Below are 19124 nucleotides of genomic sequence, written 5' to 3'. Positions count from 1 at the left end.
GGCGGGGGGCGTTCCTTTGGGGGGCCTCGAGGCTTCAGAGAGCTCAGGAAAGGCGACATGCCCATGGCCGTTCGCCAGGTCGTGGGCCCCCTTCTCCAGATTTGTTCGCAGACCCCCGCTGGCTTCCGGCGGTGGAACCCGGCGCGCCGGACACTCCCGAGGTCGCCTTAGGACACCGCACACCGCGAGGGACAAAGACCCGCGCCGCGCCCGGGGAGCACCCCCCTTTCTCGGGCCCCTTCTGGTCCAAACACAACAAGACCGGTGTGGGAGCCCCAAGTTGCACGGGATTGTCGGGCGGGGGGCGGTGGAATAAAAGCCCTTCCCTTCCTGGCTCTGCAAAATCGATGGGCTCGGCGTGGCTTTTGAAGAGCGGGGAGTGTGCTGGCAATCCACCTGCTGGGCGAACAGCCCAGGGCCGGGCCTTCCCGGGAGAGGGGACCGGACGCCCCACCAGGAAGCTTCCCCCAGCCTCCAGCCCGCTAAACCCCGCACGAGAACTTCTGCTCCCCAGGTCTTTCCGTATTAGAAACCATCTAGAAATCAATCTCTCTTGATTTATGGGGCCCGCCTCGCGGCGGCAGGAGCCTCCAGAAGTAGCCCCAGAGTTGATTTAAACAGGGAAGTCTATTTCTCAGGCATCCACATGTGTTTGTACACACACACCCAATAAGAAACCTGACTTTTTACTTTACAATGTGCGAATACAATATAGCTGGAAGCTCTCACGGCGAGGCCCATTTATGTGGCCGTATTGTGTTTAATGTGGGAGCACCCGCCGCTGCCAGCCCTCCCTGGGGGCTTCACCAGCATCTCCCCCAGAACCGCGGCGGAGAACTTCAGACCTTGATTCGCGAGCTCTAGAGGCAGGAAGAGTCAGAGCGCCCCCCTCCCCGCCCCCAGCCCACCCCAACTCCACCCCAGCGGCGGTTCCTCTGCTGTGGTTGTGGGGAACGCTTAGAATTTATGGCAGGAAGAGTCACAGAGTCCCGATAAGAGTCCTCCCGCGATGGACATCCTACTTTGGGCCAGGTCCCCGCTGCAGGAGGTGAGCTGGAAGGAGCGACAGGCGCGCGTCCAGGAGGCAGCATCCGAACCTTCTTCCCACCCTCCAAGCCGCTTTCTATAACACTGTCTAAACAAGGCGGGGCGGGGCAGAGCTCAACGTGAACTTGCTTTCCTCTTCCTCTAGTTTCTCCAGAAAAAAAAAAAAATGGCCTTTTAGACTCTGTTTCCTTCTCTTTTTAACTCTTGGGACTACTAAAGAAAGCCCCATCCAGCCCTCACCCAGAAGATGGCTTTGGTAATCTTCAAATCTGCCTGGAAACCTGGAGCTAGCCACTGCTCCTTGACCTGAGAATGGAAAAGAAATTGGCTGCCAGGAGTCCACAGACTTTTCTGGAAAGACTGCCTGCTCCGTCACTATGCTGATCTGTTCTCTGATTCTCCTCCAACGAGCTCCTGGAGAGGGCAACACCAGGCCACAGACACTACTCTTTACACCCAGAGAGGATGCTAAGATCCCACTAGGCCCATGGGACAGGGTTGTTCAGGGCACCTCAGTTACAGCATCAGAAACACAGGGGCACCAAAACTGCCAAAGTTTTGGGAAACAATTTAATATTTGACATAAAATGAATACTGGAAGTCATGGCATATTAGAGACTTAATGGTGTTCCCCCCCCTCCCCACCCCATGCCTTTTAAAGTTTAGAAGGGCCTTTGTTTTGAATTGAATATGGGAGAAGGCATCAGACATTTTTGTTGCTTAAGATTTGTAGAAATCTTTGGGGGAAAAAACCTTCACTGGGGCCACAGGCAGAGATTAAGGTAGACCTTGGAGATGTTAGAGAACCTTTCAGATTCTGCTGGGAGTAAAAGCTAAGGGTCAGCTCTGGGTAAAGCCAGCCTGCCATCTCACCCATCAGCCTCCCCTGGCCAGAGAAAGGCTTCCTGCGGGACTGCCCTGGTCACAGGGAAACAAAGAGGTATGGAGAGGGTGGTCCCCGGGGTCCTAGAAGCCGAGTTGGAGGTTGAAGTCCAGGGTCTTCATAGAAGTGGAATGAAATGGGCTAATAAAGCTAATAAATACCCTAAGACAGATCAGCCTGAGGAGCGCCATTAGAGGTAGAGGGGTAAAATGTGGGAGAGAGGAAAAAAGAATGGTTAGGCGTCTTCAGTGGCCTGACCCCCAAGTCGGAATGATTTGAAGTTTTTATTAGGGGAACGGATGGAACATGAGTGCACTTCTTGCTGCGGAATAGCACTTCTTGGGCACTCATATGCTGCCCAACGCAGTGTTACACCAACCTCCTCATCCCTCAAGATGTAAGTAAAAGGAAGGATGGAGTCAGACTCTTGTATCTGCCAGCAGCCTCCCTGGGTTGCTAGCACTGAGGAGAAAAACAGTAGGAGAAGTGGGGCTATAAAAAAAGAAAAAAAATCAAGAGCTACTCATGTGACCTGATTGCTGGTATTTATTTAATGGAAGAGTCATTATTTTCTTTTTTCAACATTGTCTGATAATGAAGGAAAAAGAAAGCAAAATAATTACCAATGTGCCACTTCAAAACACAAATATTTGCTAACTTTTTATTTTGTTGATGTTCGTTTAACACATGTACTTAAGATGAATCCCCGTGCTTAGGTACTACAGCCCAGAAAGCCATTCTGGACCAAAATTTTATTTATTTATTTTTAATAAGGCTCAATTAGATGGAGAACAGAGATAAAATTGTTGTCACACATAAAAATATGAATTGAACTGCTTCTTTTTGGATGGATCTTTAACATTGATTTGACCATATGGACACTGCAAAAGAAAGAAAACAAGTTATTGTTGAATTATTTAACAGTCATCTTGAAAAAGTGCATGTCTCACGGTGAAAAAGAGAGACTGCTGATGATGTTCTATAGATTATTTGATCTACCGCCTACAGACTCAGGAGGATGGTGGCAAAGTCTGGCAAACGGTCCTAATTAGGGTCCAAGAATCACTTCCTAAATGCATCCTTCCAACTTGAAGAATTTTACCATCAAAAACTCACCCTTAAAAAAAAATCCTCCAAGTCCTCAATTCAGGCAAAGCTCTTAGGCATTTGATTAGAAACAGCTAAAGGCACAGTTAGGAACATCCATAAAAGTGAAGGCTTACTTTATCAATACTGGCTAATACAAGGATTTCAGTGTTGGTTCCTTGATATAAAGTGGGTCAGTTGAAGCAAATAAAAACTTCTTGCCCCCAAACATTCAAAGTGGTCTATAAACAGAGGTTATCTGTTTATAATCTTAACTGCCTAATAATTTCCTTACTGCGAAAGGGACCTACTCTAAAAAAGGTTACAGTGAAGAACCCATTCACACTTATTTATTTTTTGCTCAAAATGGGGAAGGATTACATATTTAGCACATCTTAATCAGCGAGCATAGGGATTTAGGGTCGATGAAATATACATTTTAGGAAATGTACAGCACTAAGTATGGGGTGGCGAGTCTCATGGTTATTTTAAAGACAGAGCAGAAAATAGCTACAGAAAGAGCAGGAGGCAGGAGAGAAGGAGGAAGGGAGGGGGAGCAATAATAATATACAGAAGGAAGAAGAGGAGGAGGAGACAGGAGGAGGAGGGAAGGAAGAAAGAAAGGGAGCAAGGGAGAAGCAAAATCATTACCTTCAACAAAAACATACCTGCCAGTGTTGGGCAAGTATCTACTGATTCAGCTAAAAATGAAAAATAAATGCTTCCTGGGATCTAGTCTGCAATATTCTGGATTTCTTTTCCTGCTGTCTTTGAACTCGCCTAGTGAACACAGCTGATTTGAAACCTCGTGAAAAGTTTCTTCACAATAAAAGAGCTCCCATGAATTTCCCATCACGGCATTTCAAGGAACCGATGCTCACGGTGGAATGTTACAAAATTCCATTAACTTTAAAGGTCCTCTGTTGATCCTTAGGACTTTCACTGTCCTAGACTAGGGAAGCTTGTGAAAGTGCACCACAGGTCTATTTAGCATTTTTATTTGACTTGTTTTTCAAATAATAGGTATTTATGAAGTCACAGAAGCACCGAAAACTGCTGCTGTACTGCGAGCAGAGCTGGTACTCACGTGTCTACAGGCTGAGCCGCAGCACTGGCCTCTCTGCAAGTGGGCCAGCTGGGTGAACACCATGTAGCCGGTAGCTGGGTCCACGTAGTTTAGCTGGCCAGCCTGAAGAGTAATGAAATCAAACAATTCATTCATCTCAAAATTCATCATATCTCCTCACCATAATTCCTACCCATAAAATACTGCAACATTTTTCTTCAAACAATATTAAACTTCTTCCCAGCAATTTTCGTGGCACTTGCAATTAAGGCCCGCATGCATTCCGACATTATACACAGTCCAACTTTATATGACATGAGGAGAAAATATAGTTTGAGAAAAACGAGAAGTTGATGGAAAAACAAGAACGCCTCTATACCCAATAACGATGCAGCCACCGCGCAGGTATTTTTCATTCAGTTTCTAGGTAACAAGTTTAATAACAGGTGATTTAATGACTTTAAGAGCTTAAGAGGCTGAAAATGAACCTTCACTCAGAAGTTGCAGTTGCAATTTCAGTGCTTAAAATATGCGGATAATGATTTAAACTTACAGAAAAGGTGCTAATCAAAACCAACGGTCCTTCTAGAAAAAGTGCGGCCTTCGCTGTTATTGAACACTTTTCCTTACCTTCATGATGCGCCGCTCCCCTGCACACTTTGCACTGCTTTCTTTTTTTGGAGTGTTTTTATTACCGTTTTTAAGCAAAATGAAAGTATTGTTTTAGCATATTAACACTCACGGCTTCATGAGTTTGATCAAAAGCAGCTTTTACTACAGCCCTTCAGATGTCAAGGATGCATGCTCTACTTATTCAAACATGGTTTTAGAAAGTTGTTCCAGGTACACTGTGTGAAGACAAAGTAAACGATGCAACCTCTGCTATGGATGTGGACCACGTGGCTGACATTATTTATCCTTGAGATTTTTTTTAAAAACTTTTAATTTTGCATTGGAGTATAAAAGAGTCGGAAACGACTGAGCGACTTTCACTTTCACACCTGATTAACAACGTTGTGATGGGGGCTTCCCTGATGGTCCAGTGGCTGGGACTCCGAGCTCCCACTGCAGGGGGCCTGGGTTCAATCCCTGGTCAGGAAGCTAGATCCCACTTAACGCAAATAAGAATTCGAATTCTACATCAAAAGTTCCGGTCTGCTGCAAGACCCAGCACAGCCAAATAAATAAATACTTAAAAACAGAAAAACAACGTTGTGATAGTTTCAGGTGGACAGCAAAGGGACTCAGCCATACATATGCGTGTATCTATGCATGCATTCTCAGTCATGTCCTACTCTTCGCAACTGAGTAGGATCCTCTGTCCATGGGACTCTCCAGGCAAGAATACTGGAGTGCCCTCCTCCAGGGGATCTTCCCAACCCAGGAACTGAACCCACATTTCTTATGTCTCCTGCACTGGTAGGTGGGTCCTTTACCACTACCACCACCTGGGAAGCCCACACGTGTATCCGTTCTCCCCCAAACTCTCCTCCCATCCAGGCTGCCACGTAACATTGAGAAGAGTTCTCTGTGCTGTACAGTAGGTCCTGGATGGTTATCTGTTTTAAACACAGCGTGGGCATGTTGATCCCAAATTCTGCAACTGTCTGTTCCCTTTGGCAACCACAGATTCATTCTCTAAGTCTGTGGGTCTGTTTCTGTCTCGTAAATAAGTTCATTTGTATCATTTCTTTTTAGATTTCAGGGGGGTGTCATGTCCAACTTTTTGTCACCCCATGGACTATATAGTCCATGGAATTCTCCAGGCCAGAATACTGGAGTTGGTAGCCATTCCCTTCTCCAGGGGATCGTCCCAACCCAGGGATCAAACCCAGATCTCCTACATTGCAGGCAGATTCTTTACCAGCGGAGCCACCAGGGAAGCCCCACTTTCACTTTCATACTATATTTCTCCTTCTCCATCTGACTTACTTCAGCCAGTATGACAATTTCTTGGTCCATCCACGTTGCTGCAGACGGCACTATTTCATTCTTTTTAACTAGCCTTGAGACTTTGAAGGGGAAAATTTTGAAGGGAAAAAACTTTCTCCTGGACTTTTTCTGTAACCCTTCTACCATGCGGTAAGTGCACCACTCTTGCATGGAGCCTTTCCATTAAATTACACGCGACACGGAAATGTCTTCTGGCATACATTTTTGTGTGTGCCACAAACTGCTTCTTCGGAGTGTCTTCCTTAATGGCTGAATATTTTGTTCTAGTTCGGCTTTTAATCAACAATACCTCATGAGTAAAGTGTGGAGCAAAACGACAATTAGAGTTCAAGTCTAGGCCTCCTCCAAGGCAACAAGGGCAGCAGAAATCCCACAATCGACTCCCAAGGCCAGTCTAAGGGGCCTCCAAAATCCTTTGGGGTCACAGAAGCAGATTACGTGAGACCTGAGGCACTAAACACTATGTTAGAATGACTGACTGTCAAGACCTCACTTCTTTATTTATTAATACAAAGTCTGTGTTGCAAGACTTGGAAGAAAAGCGAAAGAATACTGGTAACTCTGTCTGCAGACATCTCTCTGCTTTTCATAGCTGGGGGTCTTCTGAGAGCAAATTGCCTGGAGCCTGGGAGCTTTACAGACTGCTCCCAGGTATGGGCAGCTCTCTTGCTTTCCCTGTTGATGGGGAAACTCTGAGCTTGTTGGCTGCCTGCACAAACTTAATTTATCCTTAGTGAATGAGCCTTAGGTAATGGTGGCAACAGACAAAGGTGGGGCAGGAATGCTGACCGAGAATAAGATGTCCAGGGAGGCAGATCAGTACAGGTAAGAGAGCTACTTGCCTGCAGGTATGGGAGAAGGACCAGGGGCAGAGGGCTCTGATTTTTGAACAATAACAACAAATTTGTTATCACCTTTACTTATAGGCTCTGGGACAGTCATTTAACCTGCAATGCTGACACTGATGGATTTCCTGAATGAGAAAATGTTTCTTTCCCAGGCTGATGGAGCCCATCTTTCCAGGCCACTGGTGTTTGTTCTATAGAGAATGACACTTTTTACTTCTATTTACCACGTTTATATGGTGAAATGTGCTTAATTGCTCAGTCGTGTCTGACTTTTTGTGGCCCCATGGATTATAGTGACCAGGCTCCTTTGTCCATGGGATTCTCCAGGCAAGAATACTGGAGTGGGTTGCCATGCCCTCCTGCAGGGGTTCTTCCTGACCCAGGGATCGAACCCAGGTCTCCCACAAGGCAGGAGATTGTTTACCATCTTGAGCCACCAGGGAAGCCCATAGGGTGAAATATGGGAACAAATTACACATGTTATTTTAAAAAGAGTATAAACAAGAACAATAAAAGCTGCCAGTCATTTCCTAACGAGTCTCTGTGCAGAAGTTTCAACACTGGAATGAATCAGGGAGTGGATTTCACGGCCTACCAACTACCAGCAAAAAAGTCAACTTCAGGCAACCTGCAAGTTTTCCTTCTCTGCTCCCTTGGTTCCAGCTCAGACCTGGTTAACATCAGTCCCGTGAAGGACTGATCACCTGCAGTGTATCACAGGCTACTTTCATATCTCTTTTTGTATCTTTATCATAGAACTCACTTGCTCTTTAAAGATGATGCAAATATAAATATGCTACCTTTAAATGTATGTAGTCTAAGATATTAGAAAGCATGATGGGAGGTGACAACTTTTAATTTAAAGACTCTTGAGAGTCCCTTGGACTGCAAGGAGATCCAACCAGTCCATTCTAAAGGAGATCGGTCCTGGGTGTTCTTTGGAAGAAATGATGCTAAAGCTGAAACTCAAATACTTTGGCCACCTCATGTGAAGAGTTGACTCATTGGAAAAGACTCTGATGCTGGGAGGGATTGGGGGCAGGTGGAGAAGGGGACGACAGAGGATGAGATGGCTGGATGGCATCACCGACTCGATGGACCTGAGTCTGAGTGAACTCCGGGAGTTGGTGATGGACAGGGAGGCCTGGAGTGCGGCAATTCATGGGGTCGCAAAGAGTCGGACACGACTGAGCTACTGAACTGAACTGAACTGAACTGGAACCCCGAACCAGAGAAAACAGCTCAAGATTGTCTGCGAAGAATGTAGACTCCTGATTATAATTTCCTTTGTAACTGTGCTCTGAGAGGTGCAAAAGACGAAAGGATGGTAGCAAAAATTAAATTTAAAAAAAGTTCATCTTTTACGTTCTCATTATTGAAATCATTGTTGTTAAACTGATACTGCGGATAAAAACACACATTTTCCGGTGACTTCTCAGCTCATCTACCTCTTACATCAATGCTTCACACCCCTCCAAGACACACACACACACACACACACACACACACACACACGCGCGCGCGCACACACAGCGTGATGATAGACCCCACGGAGTTTAATTCGGACACAGATTAGAAAGGAGCTGCTCTCATACTCAAAATAGATACATGTTAATTCTTCGCTGAGAATCGGGAACTGTGGCTAGTTTTCAGGAGAAAAGTTCAGAACGGGACCCAGCCGCACGAACAGAGTCCAGAGCACGCCTACGCCGGCCTCTAGCCACCCGGCTCCAGGTGCGGGGACGAGCAGGCGCACAGACGCCCCAGGGGGCGGGGCGGGGCGGGACGGGACGCCCGAGGGGCGGGGCCTCGCGGAGCGGGCGCAAGGCCCCAGGACGGAGGCCCGGGCGGGGCGGGGCTTAGGCGTCCCGGGAGGCGGGGCCTTACCGCGCAAGCGCACGGCCCTCGGGCGGGGGCTGCGGACGGGGAGCGGCGGGGCGGGGCCTCACCGCGCAGGCGGCCGCGTGTAGCTCCACGATCCTCCGCTCCGCCGCCGTTAACTCTTGGCTCGCCGGGCGCTTGGCCGCTTCCTCCTGCCCGCCCTGCGAGTCGGGCCCGGGGCCACCGCCGTCTTCCCGCGCAGCGGAGCAGAGGGGGACGCCGCGGCCCCGTCGGAACGCTGCTCCGTCACGGGGCGGCGGCGGGGCGGCGGGCCGCGGCCTCCCGAGCGCGGAAGCCCGGACCCGCCAGGGCGCCATGGCCGCCGCCTGAGGAGGCGGGGCGCGCGGCCGCGGGGCGGGCCGGGCTGCGCGCGCGGGGCCTGGCGGAGCTCCGGATGTCGGACCTAGCCGCCACCCCCGCACCTCGGCCCTCCGAGCCCCGACTCCCCTTCCCACCCCGGCCTCGAGCCTCCGGAGCCCGCCCCGGCCCGCACCCCTGACCCCGGGCCGAGGGACCTCCCCACCCTTCCCGGCCCCGAGCTTGGCCCCTGCGGTCCCAGCCCGCGCCCTGAGGACCGGACCCCGGGCCGTCCGCCGCCCCTGCGGCCTTGCCCGGAGATGAGGTGGACTCGGGCGGCTGAGAAGACTCCTGCAGGACGCGGTTACCGGAGATCGTGCCTTCTCCACCCTCAGGACCTCCGCTCCAAGTTTCCCATTGGCCTTCTGTCAGGACACGTGGACATTATTTTTCTCCTGTCAAACGAGCCTCGAGATCTTTTCAGCATAATCGCTACAACTGATAAAATGCCAGAAAGTGATCCGAGTCGCTCAGGTTCGTTTATAGGCAGCTTGGGCTCATCCAGGAAAGGCTTGAGTATTTGCAGGTGCTGTGTGCTGGGAGGGGAGCCCTCCAGCGCCCGGCTCTTTGACCCAGACTAACCGGAGGACCAATAGCAGGAAGAGGCCTCGGTTTCAAGTTGCTAAGTCATTTGCAAAATCCAAACTAAGATTATATTTCCTGTCTGAAAGATGAAAGTTATCCCGCTCCTCCCCAAAAAACTGACTGAGAAAATTAGTACACATCCCAGGAGGTAATTTCAGGCGTTAGAATGAACAGTACTCTTGCCTCCTCCCCTCAGCCTGTGTTTCAGGCTTGAAAAGTAAGCTGTTTTGTAAGTGTTCTTGACTTTTTGAGAACTGAGGGCAGCAGTTGACCCCTGAAGACAAGAGCAGGTTGTAGAGTGGTACAGAAGGATGAGGGCAGACCATCACCACCCGTTTTTGACATCTGCATTTACCTTGTAACCCTGGCATTATATTTGTATTCTTAGTCGGCGCTGATTGAAATGACCCTATTGGTCCGTTGTAAATCTCATAGTAATTAATAAATTGGGATCTTCTTTTGTAAATCTGCTTCCTTTGTGCTGGGATAATAAATTAGTTAATCAGGCCCTGGAGAATGCTTAGTGATCTGAGAAAAGTTTAAAACCTGGGAGGCTGAGGAGGGACCCTCAGTAAACTGTGGAAAGGGCAGCTGTGGTTATAAAAGGGAATTGACTGTGAATCAGCTCTGTGTTTGTGTTTTTTGCCAAACCAAATTCTCGAAGTGAGTCTGTAAGTTCTGATTGATTACATTGTTTTTAAAATTTAGGATGAGGACCAGTTAATAGTTTGTAACATTAATTAAAAGGATAGAGACCAAATTTTTAGACCATGTTCATGACAGAAGATAGTCATCTACAAAGAGTGAATACTGGTTTTGTGAAACGTTTACTTTACTGAATGAGGGGGCAGGTGTGAATATAGGGGTGTGGTGAGGGAGATGTTTGATAGTAGTAGTGGCAGTTCTGTGTTCTGATCCTGTCGGAAGTCTACAGGTGTGCTTGGAGATAGAACTAGAGTATTTTGCTCCAAAGTCCCATTCCTAGCTTTGATACTGTGTTACAAATATGGAAGATGTAACCATTTGGGGAAACTGAAGGAAACCTGCTGTACTATTTTTACAACTTCTTGTGAACCCATAGGTGGCTCAGATGGTAAATCTTCTGGCTGCAATGTGGGAGACCTGGGTTTGATCCCTGGGTTGGAAAGATCCCCTGGAGAAGGAAATGGCCACCCACTCCAGTACTCTTGCCTGGAAAATTCCATGGATGGAGGAGCCTGGTAGCCTATAGTCCATGGGGTCCCAAAGAGTCAGACATGACTGAGTGACTTCACTTTCACTTTCAATTAAAAAACCATAAATGCAAAAAGGGATATAAAAACAGTGTTCACATTACTGGGTAAAGGAAATCACTGAGTTAACCAGAACCTTAGATTATGTCCTCCATTGCCAGGTTTAAAAACCGTCTGTTAGTTAAAAGCCTTTGGGCATTTTTGTACTCAGGTGTTACCAGTGTGTGCATTCTTTTAGAGACGTATCTTCAAATCTCAGAAAAACTAAGCTCATGGCATCTGGTCCCATCACTTCATGTCAAATAGATGGGGAAACAAAGGAAACAGTGAGACTTTATTTGGGGGGGCTCCAAAATCACTGCAGATGGTGACTGCAACCATTAAATTAAAAGACACTTGCTCCTTGGAAGAAAAGCTATGACCAACCTAGACAGCATATTAAAAAGCAGAGACATTACTTTGTCAACAAAGGTCAGTCTAGTCAAAGCTATGGTTTTTCCAGTCATATATGGATGTGAGAGTTGGACTATAAAGAAAGCTGAGTGCCAAAAGAATTTATGCTTTTGAACTGTGGTGTTGGAGAAGACTCTTAAGAGTCCCTTGGACTGCAAGGAGATCCAACCAGTCCATCCTAAAGGAAATCAGTCCTGAATATTCATTGGAAGGACTGATGCTGAAGCTGAAGTTCCAATGCTTTGGCCACCTGATGTGAAGAACTGACTCATTTGAAAAGTCCCTGATGCTGGGAAAGATTGAAGGCAGGAGGATGAGATGGTTGGATGGCATCATCAATTTGATGATAATGAGTTTGAGCAAGCTCTGGGGGTTGATGAGGGACAGGGAAACCTGGTGTACTGCAGGCCATGGGGTTGCAAAAAGTCAAACACCACTGAGCAACTGAACTGAGCTGAAACCTTACCAGAGCTGGAAACCTATATAATTAAGACTTGATGAAGTATCTTAGTATAAATAGTTTCCAGATTTGACCATTAGAGTGTCGTTTATCCACCCCCTTCAGTTTTTGTCTCATCTTCACACTTGGGAGTCAGTGTCAAGGCACATCCAGTGATTCATTCACTGCATCTCTTGTTTGAAAGAGCCTCCTTGGATCTTGTTGCCTACCTTATTCTGAAGTGAAGTTGATCAGTCGTGTCCGACTCTTTGCGACCCCGTGGACCGTAGCCTACCAGGCTCCTCCATCCGTAGGATTTTCCAGGCAAGAGTACTGGAGTGGGTTGGTGGCTCAGATGGTAAAGCCTACCTTATTCTAGCATGTGTTAATTTCCTCTTAGATGCTCTGTGCTAAAGCAGACAGAACTGTGTGAAAGTGGGGGGCCACCGCATTCCACCCTGGAATGGTACCTTTAGTCCCTGCTTTATTTAGAATGCACTTACCCCTGAGTTTGCTTTAAGGAGAGTTCTGTGCCACCTCGCTGCATGTTCCATAATGTGGCATGTATCCTGTACTCCTTCCTGTCGTCTTTGGTGTTCGGGTTGACATTGAACATGCTTGTTATTTGGAGGAGGAGGAAGAAGGTGGCTCAGAGACAGGTGTTTCCCTGTTTCATTTGTATCAGTTTTTTTCAGTAGCTACATTAGGCTTCTAGGTGGCAGGATGTGGGTCGGGTGGCTTTATTTGGTTACAGTAGAAGGGATAGGCCCTGTCACCCTGAGGCAGGACTTGGTCCAGGCACAGGGCTTGACCATGGCTCAGACTGTTTCCTCCTTACTGTTGTTGGCTGTTTCTGTGGGTGAAAGATGGGGTAAAAGGCTCCTAGGTTTCTCTTCCTTGTCCCACTGAGAGAGTCTTATGGAGCTCCTGGTGGAGAAGAAGCCTTTTTGCCCCCAGAAGTCCTAACAGCCATCTTTTTATTGTGTGTCCGTTCGTGAACCAATCTTCATGAGTATGGGTTGTGCTGAAGACAACTGGGGCCTGCCCAGGGCACTGCCTGAGAACAGTTCTGTACCGATGGTGGGGATACAGGTAACCGACGTCCACTGCAGCGTGACTTGCAAAGGCAAAACAAGCTCCTGCAGCTCACCGGTCCTTTTAGCATTTAGCACGTTGTGCTTTTGGCTGCCCTGGGCAGGATCTTAATTCCCGGACCAGGGATTGAACTCCTGCCCCCCGCAGTGGATTCGTGGAGCCCTGACCACTGGGTCTACAGGGAATTCCCTAGTATTAATTGTTTATCACTTAAAACATTTCTCACTGGTCTCTGGTTCCCCTCTGGACATCTTTCCTGTGATCGCCCACAATTATCTGCTCCATTTTAGCTTTTTATATGTAATAATTTGGGGGCATTGTTTTCCCAACAGATGATAAACAGGACAGTAGGGAGGAGGGTGGGGAGTACACTCTTCTCATTCTTGTGTCTCCACAGCCCAGCTCACACTTTGTGTGTTGTTCTATGACGCTTGGGCTTCCCAGGTGGCTCAGTGCTAGAGAATCTGCCTGCCAGTTCAGGAGCTCCAGGAGACGCGGGTTTGAACCAGGGTCAGGAAGGCGCCCTGGAGAAGGCCACCGACTCCAGTGTTCTTGCCTGGGAAATCCCATGGACAGAGGAGCCTACAGTCCCTGGGGTCGCACAGTCAGACGCGACTGAGCACACTCACGCTATGACACTCAGTGAATGAAGACTTCCAATGGGTAAATGAATCCATGGTTTTTTCCTTCTGAAATCTACAGTCCTTAGCTAGTAGGTGGGCATTTCATATGCAATTCTAAAATTAACATTTTTACATAATAATGCAAATTTGAGAAATTAATGATTGCAAATAAATACCGTAAAAACTGGATGATAAAGATGCTAACTCTGAGGTCATGTTAAATTGTCTTCATTGAGTAACATTGGGCCATTTTACTGATGGCTCAGACACACACGTTATCAAACTGAACTCAGCCCCAGAAAAGCTGCCTGGGGTTGACTTTGAAGTGTCGCCGGTGTTACCTTTTCAGTAACTATGAATGTATTGCGCTATGAGTGGGCCAGTGGGTGCTGGGATCTGAGAGCGGCCCACAGACATCCTGTGCAGACACCGCCCGATGGCACGGTTGTTTTGGATGCGATTTGCGTATCTGACGCTTTTCGGATCACCGGATGATGTGTTGTGGCGTGTCACACCATGGCTCTGCGTATAGTGCGTTTCACTCTCAATCCTCATGACTGAGAGCAAACGTTACACACCCCTGAGATCGCCCACAGGGAATCTTTGTTTCCTTCCACGGGACATCTGTCGGTACCCTTTGTCTCATGGAGCTGGTCCTAGAAAATTCTTGGGGGAATTACAGCCGTTTCTGTTTTCGAGCCCAGCGCACCCTGGCTGTCTTCCTGAGGGCCCACCCACTGGTGCCGCCTGCCCTGAGCGCCCCTGCCCTCGGCTCCCCTCCATCCCTCGTTTCTGTCTCCTGGAGGAGCTGTGGATGCGCTGCCTGACAGGAATCGATCTAGCTCTTGCGGGTCCTCTTCCGCCCTCTCTATCATCCTCTACCGAGCAGTAGGCCAGTAGCTTTGCCCACCACTAGGGTGAGGAGCAGGCACGACCTGAGGGTTAAATGTGGGCCATGCGTTCAGTGCTTGGCTAATTGCTTTGAAAGCGCTGATCACCTGCTTCTTCAGCAGCCCTCACCCTCTCCCACGGCACACTCCAGCCTCTCACAATTTTATCTGTGTTTATGTTTTTAATGTTTCCTGCACACTCGTGACTCCCAGATCTCTGGTTCACGCTTGTGAGTCCACATATCTACTCTCCGCCTGTAGTACAGATATAAATACCCCTGAGCTCAGAGTGGACTTCGTGATCATTCCCTCCCAAATACTACTTCACCATTTATATCCTCTTTTTAAAAAAATAAATATGTATATATTATTCATCTAACTGTAGAGAGTGCTAGTTGCTTCATTGGCGATCTTTCCTTGTGGCCCACAGGCTTAGTTGCCCCGAGGCATGTGGGATCTCAGTTCCTTGATCAGGGATTGAACTTAAGTCCCTTGCATTGCAATGTGGATTCTCAACCACTGGACCATTAGGGAAGTCCCGTCGCTGCTTTTAAAGGCACAGCTAATTCAGAGATTTTTTTTTTTTTTTTTGCCCCCAGATTTTCTTCCCACATCCCTGCATCCAGGTGATCACCAAGTCTTAACCGTTTTACTTCTTTGGGTCTCAAAGTCGTCTTCCTTTGCCTCTATTTTTGTTCTAGTTCAGTTTGTTACCATTTCTTTCCCCAGGGCACAGCTGGAACAGAACAAGTAACAAGGACTTATTCTGTATCAGGGCCCTCTGCTAAATGGCTGGAGATGGATTGTTTATGCATTGCCCATGATATTTATTCTGACAAAAATACCCCTCATCTCCTGGGAGTGGTGATGTTATACCTGTGCTTGAAGCCTCCACCCCTACGACCCCTCTTCTGTGAAGCCCTCTCTGACTGCTCACCTTGCTCATTGCCTCCTCTGCAGTCTGAGCTGGGCAGACCACCTCAGCACTCCACAGTATCCAAAACGTGTCTCTATATTTGCACTTTCTTACTTTTTGGCTTTGTGTTTATGAGGACTTTTTTATTGGCAACTCATGAGGTCTTCAAAGGGAAAAGATTGTCTTAATCATCTTTTTTATCTCTACCAGCACAATTACATAGAAAATGCTAAAAAAAAAAAAAAAAAAAGCTTGTTGAAGTCAACAGATGAACAAATAGTGGCAAAATCCCACACGTAAGCCACACAGTAAAGAAATTATACAAATACACTTTCCCCTAATATCTTATGGTTAAGAATCAGCATTGGTTTTATCAACATGTCCGTCGATCTCAGCCTGTTGTTCTGAGAGACACTATCCTACCATAACAACGAGGTAACCATGATTTTATTTGGCAGTCCAGTTAGTAGGTCCCCCCCAAGCAGTCATCGAATTAATGGTAGGTGCAGTGTATGGGCTGTGTTTCAAATGCAGTCAGTGTATGTTGACAGTGAAGCGCAGCCTTGTTAACCCTGACAATCATTCCAATTATAAACTACATGCACACAATCACTGTCATATAAAATATCCAGACTAATTACCTCTAGCCCTTTTGTCATGCAGGGATTCAAAATGAAACCTACTCTTCAGGATATTCAGTACTAGCAGTGTATTTCCCAGAAAGAACACTGCTGAAGATCTAGCAAGAACGTGACTCCATTTGTACCTTATTACAATAAATGATTTAGAATTGCGCTTTTAAAATGACACGGCCAGCCCTTGATCTGCAGAATTTCCCACACACCAGCACAGAGATGTCGGTTAAGGTCGTCAGCAGCACATACAAATCAGAGCCGTGTTCTCTGCACTTGCCGCTGCCTGAGGGAGAAAGCATGTCTGCTGTTCCATGACTGCACTGAAAGGCACCCTGAGTTTCAGGTCAAATACCCGTGACATTGACGTGTTTGACTCGTCTGCCGAGCGCGATCCGTGTCAGTATCCTCCCCGTGGTGGGCAGGAGGGATGAGCCTCAGCGATCAGCACAGCACACACGCCGTTCATGTTTGCTCCAAGTGTGAAATTGATGCCTCTGTGGGACTCTGTGGAACACGGATCTTCTGCGTGCAACTGGACTAACTGTACGCTTGCTACGAGTGGTCACATCTGTATCATTGTGTAAGGGCGTCCTCACCACCCACTGCTCTGTCTGACAGCGTCTCTTGATGACACGTTTCGATAGCATTGTTGAAAATAGCTTTGGATGTGTCTATGCTTATGACTTTTTCAGGTTTCCTTCATGGACTTTGAAGTTCTGTTGTTAGAGGCATAAATATACGGGATTGTTATGTGCCCTTGTACGACCCCTTGCCTTTATACAATGTCCCTCTTCTGATATTTTTCTTTGTTCTGAAATCTGCTTTGTCTAATATTAACATAAGCACTCTAGCTTTCTTAGGATGTGTTGTCATGGTATAAGCTCTTCCTATCCTTTTATTTTGGGGGGCTTCCCTGATGGCTCAGATGGTAAAACGTCTGCCTACAATGCGGGAGACCTGGGTTCAATCCCTGGGTTGGGAAGGTCTCCTGGAGAAGGAAACGGCACCCCACTCCAGTATTCTTGCCTGGAAAATCCCATGGATGGAGGAACCTGGTAGGCTACAGTACATGGGGTTGCAAAGAGTCAGACACCACTGAGTGACTTCACTATCCTTTTTATTTGTCTTTACAATAAAAGTGTATTTCTTTTAGGATCATATAATTGGGTCTTTTTATTTTAATTTTTAAAAATATTTATTTATGCCTCCTTGGGTCTCAGTTATGACACTCGGGCTTCTCTCGAGTTGTGGCACAGACTCAGTTGCCCCACGGCCCGTGGGATCTTACTCCCCAACCGGGGATTGAACCTGCACCCTGTGTCTTGGAAGGCAGACCCTTTACCACTGGACCACCAGGGCAGTCTCTAGCTGTTGTTTTTTTTTTTAAAAAAATCCAGTTTCACAATCTCTTCATTTTAAACCTGTGGTGTGGTGATGGTGGTCCTCCTAAAATGTATGTCTGTGTTCTCATCTTGGGAACCTGTTAATGTTACCTTTGACGGGAAAGGGGCCCTTTCAGATATAATTAAGCTAAGGATTTTGAGAAGAGAGGATCGTCCTGGATTGTCCAAGGTGGGGGTGCTGAATCAAGCAGCAAGTGTCCTTAAAACTGACATACAGAGGCAAGAACACTGGAGTGGGGTGCCATTTCCTTCTCCAATACATGAAAGTGAAATTGAAGTAGCTCAGTCGTATCCGACTGTGACCAACCCCATGGGCTGTGGCCCACCAGGCTCCTCCGTTCATGGGATTTTCCAGGCAAGAGTGCTGGAGTGGGGTGCCATTGCCTTCTCCGAGACAGCTGGAGTATAAAACAAATCTGCCTGCTAGGAGGGAAAGAAGGCGGGCTTCCTAACTGTCTCCAACTGGACGCCCCGCACACACGAGGTGGAGGTTAAAATTTTACTTCCTACTACCCCGCTCCAGAAATGTGCTTTCTTGCAGTTTGAAGGCTGGAATCCAGATCAAGATCTTGTCAGATTTGGTGCCTCCTGAGACCTCTCCACTCGGCTTGCAGACGACTCTGGCCCTGCTGCATTTGCACATGGTCTTCCCTCCGAGCCCTGTGACCCTGGGGTCTCCTCCTCTTCTTACAAAACTGCCAGTGCTATTGAATTAGGTGAAAACCAGTGTTCCACCATCACTGGTGTTCAAAGAACTGGCAAGATGCATGATGTTACAACTGTGTTCTTAAACATTTTTAAAGCCAGGTATTTTTCTGTTTTTTTTTAAAAAAGATTCTTATGCTTTAACTTTTTTCTGGTTTGTTTGGACCAGTTGTTCTTGCTCACTGATTTTATTAGAGAACCTATGTATACAACAACAGAGAAGCAGATGGAATACCCCAATTGTCTGATAATGAGTAGCTTACTGAAATTATGGCAGGTTTTTAAAGAGCATAGATAGTCTCACCCCATCTTTTAGGTCAAGTCCTGCTGCATGTGGGATTTTTGTACCCTGGCCAGGGATAGAACTCATGCCCTGTGCATTGGAATCATGGAGTCTTAGCCACTGGACTGGCAGGGGAGTCCCAGTCTGATCCCATTTTAAAATAAAATAACACAGACACATACACACATGAGCATATATGCACAGAAAAATGCCTGAAGGTATCCACTGATAGCCTTCCAGGCGAATGAGATTGTGTAGATTCACTATGTTGTTCTTTTGATTATCTGTGTCTTCTGATATTGCCTTCGTGATCATAGGATAGACAAAGAAATTAGAGGAGAACCTTATTGACACGTATGCCCTGCTGTCTCATAGCACTTGACCATGACGTGTATTCAATGAAACTTTTTCCCCAGCCAATCCCTCTTTGCATACTTGAATTTATATTCCTTTTAAGTTAGGGGTATTTTGGGGAAACAATTTGAAAAGCACTGCCTTATTATGTGCCTTCAGATTGCCACATTAATACACACGTTAAATATCATTTTTAGCCATATTCACTTGTACCTGTATAAGTAAAGGATCTTACCATTGATTATCACTGCTTTTAAATTTATCATGACAGAGGCAAACTCTTTATTCTCATTAGTTTTATTTTTTTTTAATTTGAAGTCATCAATAAGATACATTTTGAATGTGTCTTCAGAATATTTGGTAAGTACATACTCAGCTCCCTGACTCAAA

At 46.9% G+C, this 19124-nt stretch overlaps 1 protein-coding gene and 1 long non-coding RNA gene across 2 annotated transcripts; one reads left to right on the top strand and one right to left on the bottom strand.

Moving 5' to 3' along the window:
- Positions 1-2458: 2458 nt before the first annotated feature.
- C12H1orf53 (chromosome 12 C1orf53 homolog) lies at positions 2459-9721 on the bottom strand. Its single transcript, XM_069544986.1, has 3 exons — positions 8833-9721; positions 4104-4205; positions 2459-2811 (listed from the first exon to the last, which is right to left on the bottom strand). Exons 1-3 carry the CDS (start codon positions 9079-9081, stop codon positions 2740-2742), a joined length of 423 nt encoding a protein of 140 aa, XP_069401087.1. The 5' UTR covers positions 9082-9721; the 3' UTR covers positions 2459-2739.
- Positions 9106-16845, top strand: LOC138416187 (uncharacterized). The gene is made up of 3 exons (XR_011247572.1): positions 9106-9595; positions 13323-13588; positions 16018-16845. It is a non-coding gene; the product is annotated as an uncharacterized lncRNA (long non-coding RNA).
- The last annotated feature ends 2279 nt before the right edge of the window (positions 16846-19124 follow it).

This window comes from Ovis canadensis, chromosome 12, assembly GCF_042477335.2.
Source record: "Ovis canadensis isolate MfBH-ARS-UI-01 breed Bighorn chromosome 12, ARS-UI_OviCan_v2, whole genome shotgun sequence".
Classification (NCBI taxonomy): Eukaryota; Metazoa; Chordata; class Mammalia; order Artiodactyla; family Bovidae; genus Ovis; species Ovis canadensis.
This window is presented reverse-complemented; position numbering and strand designations above follow the sequence as displayed.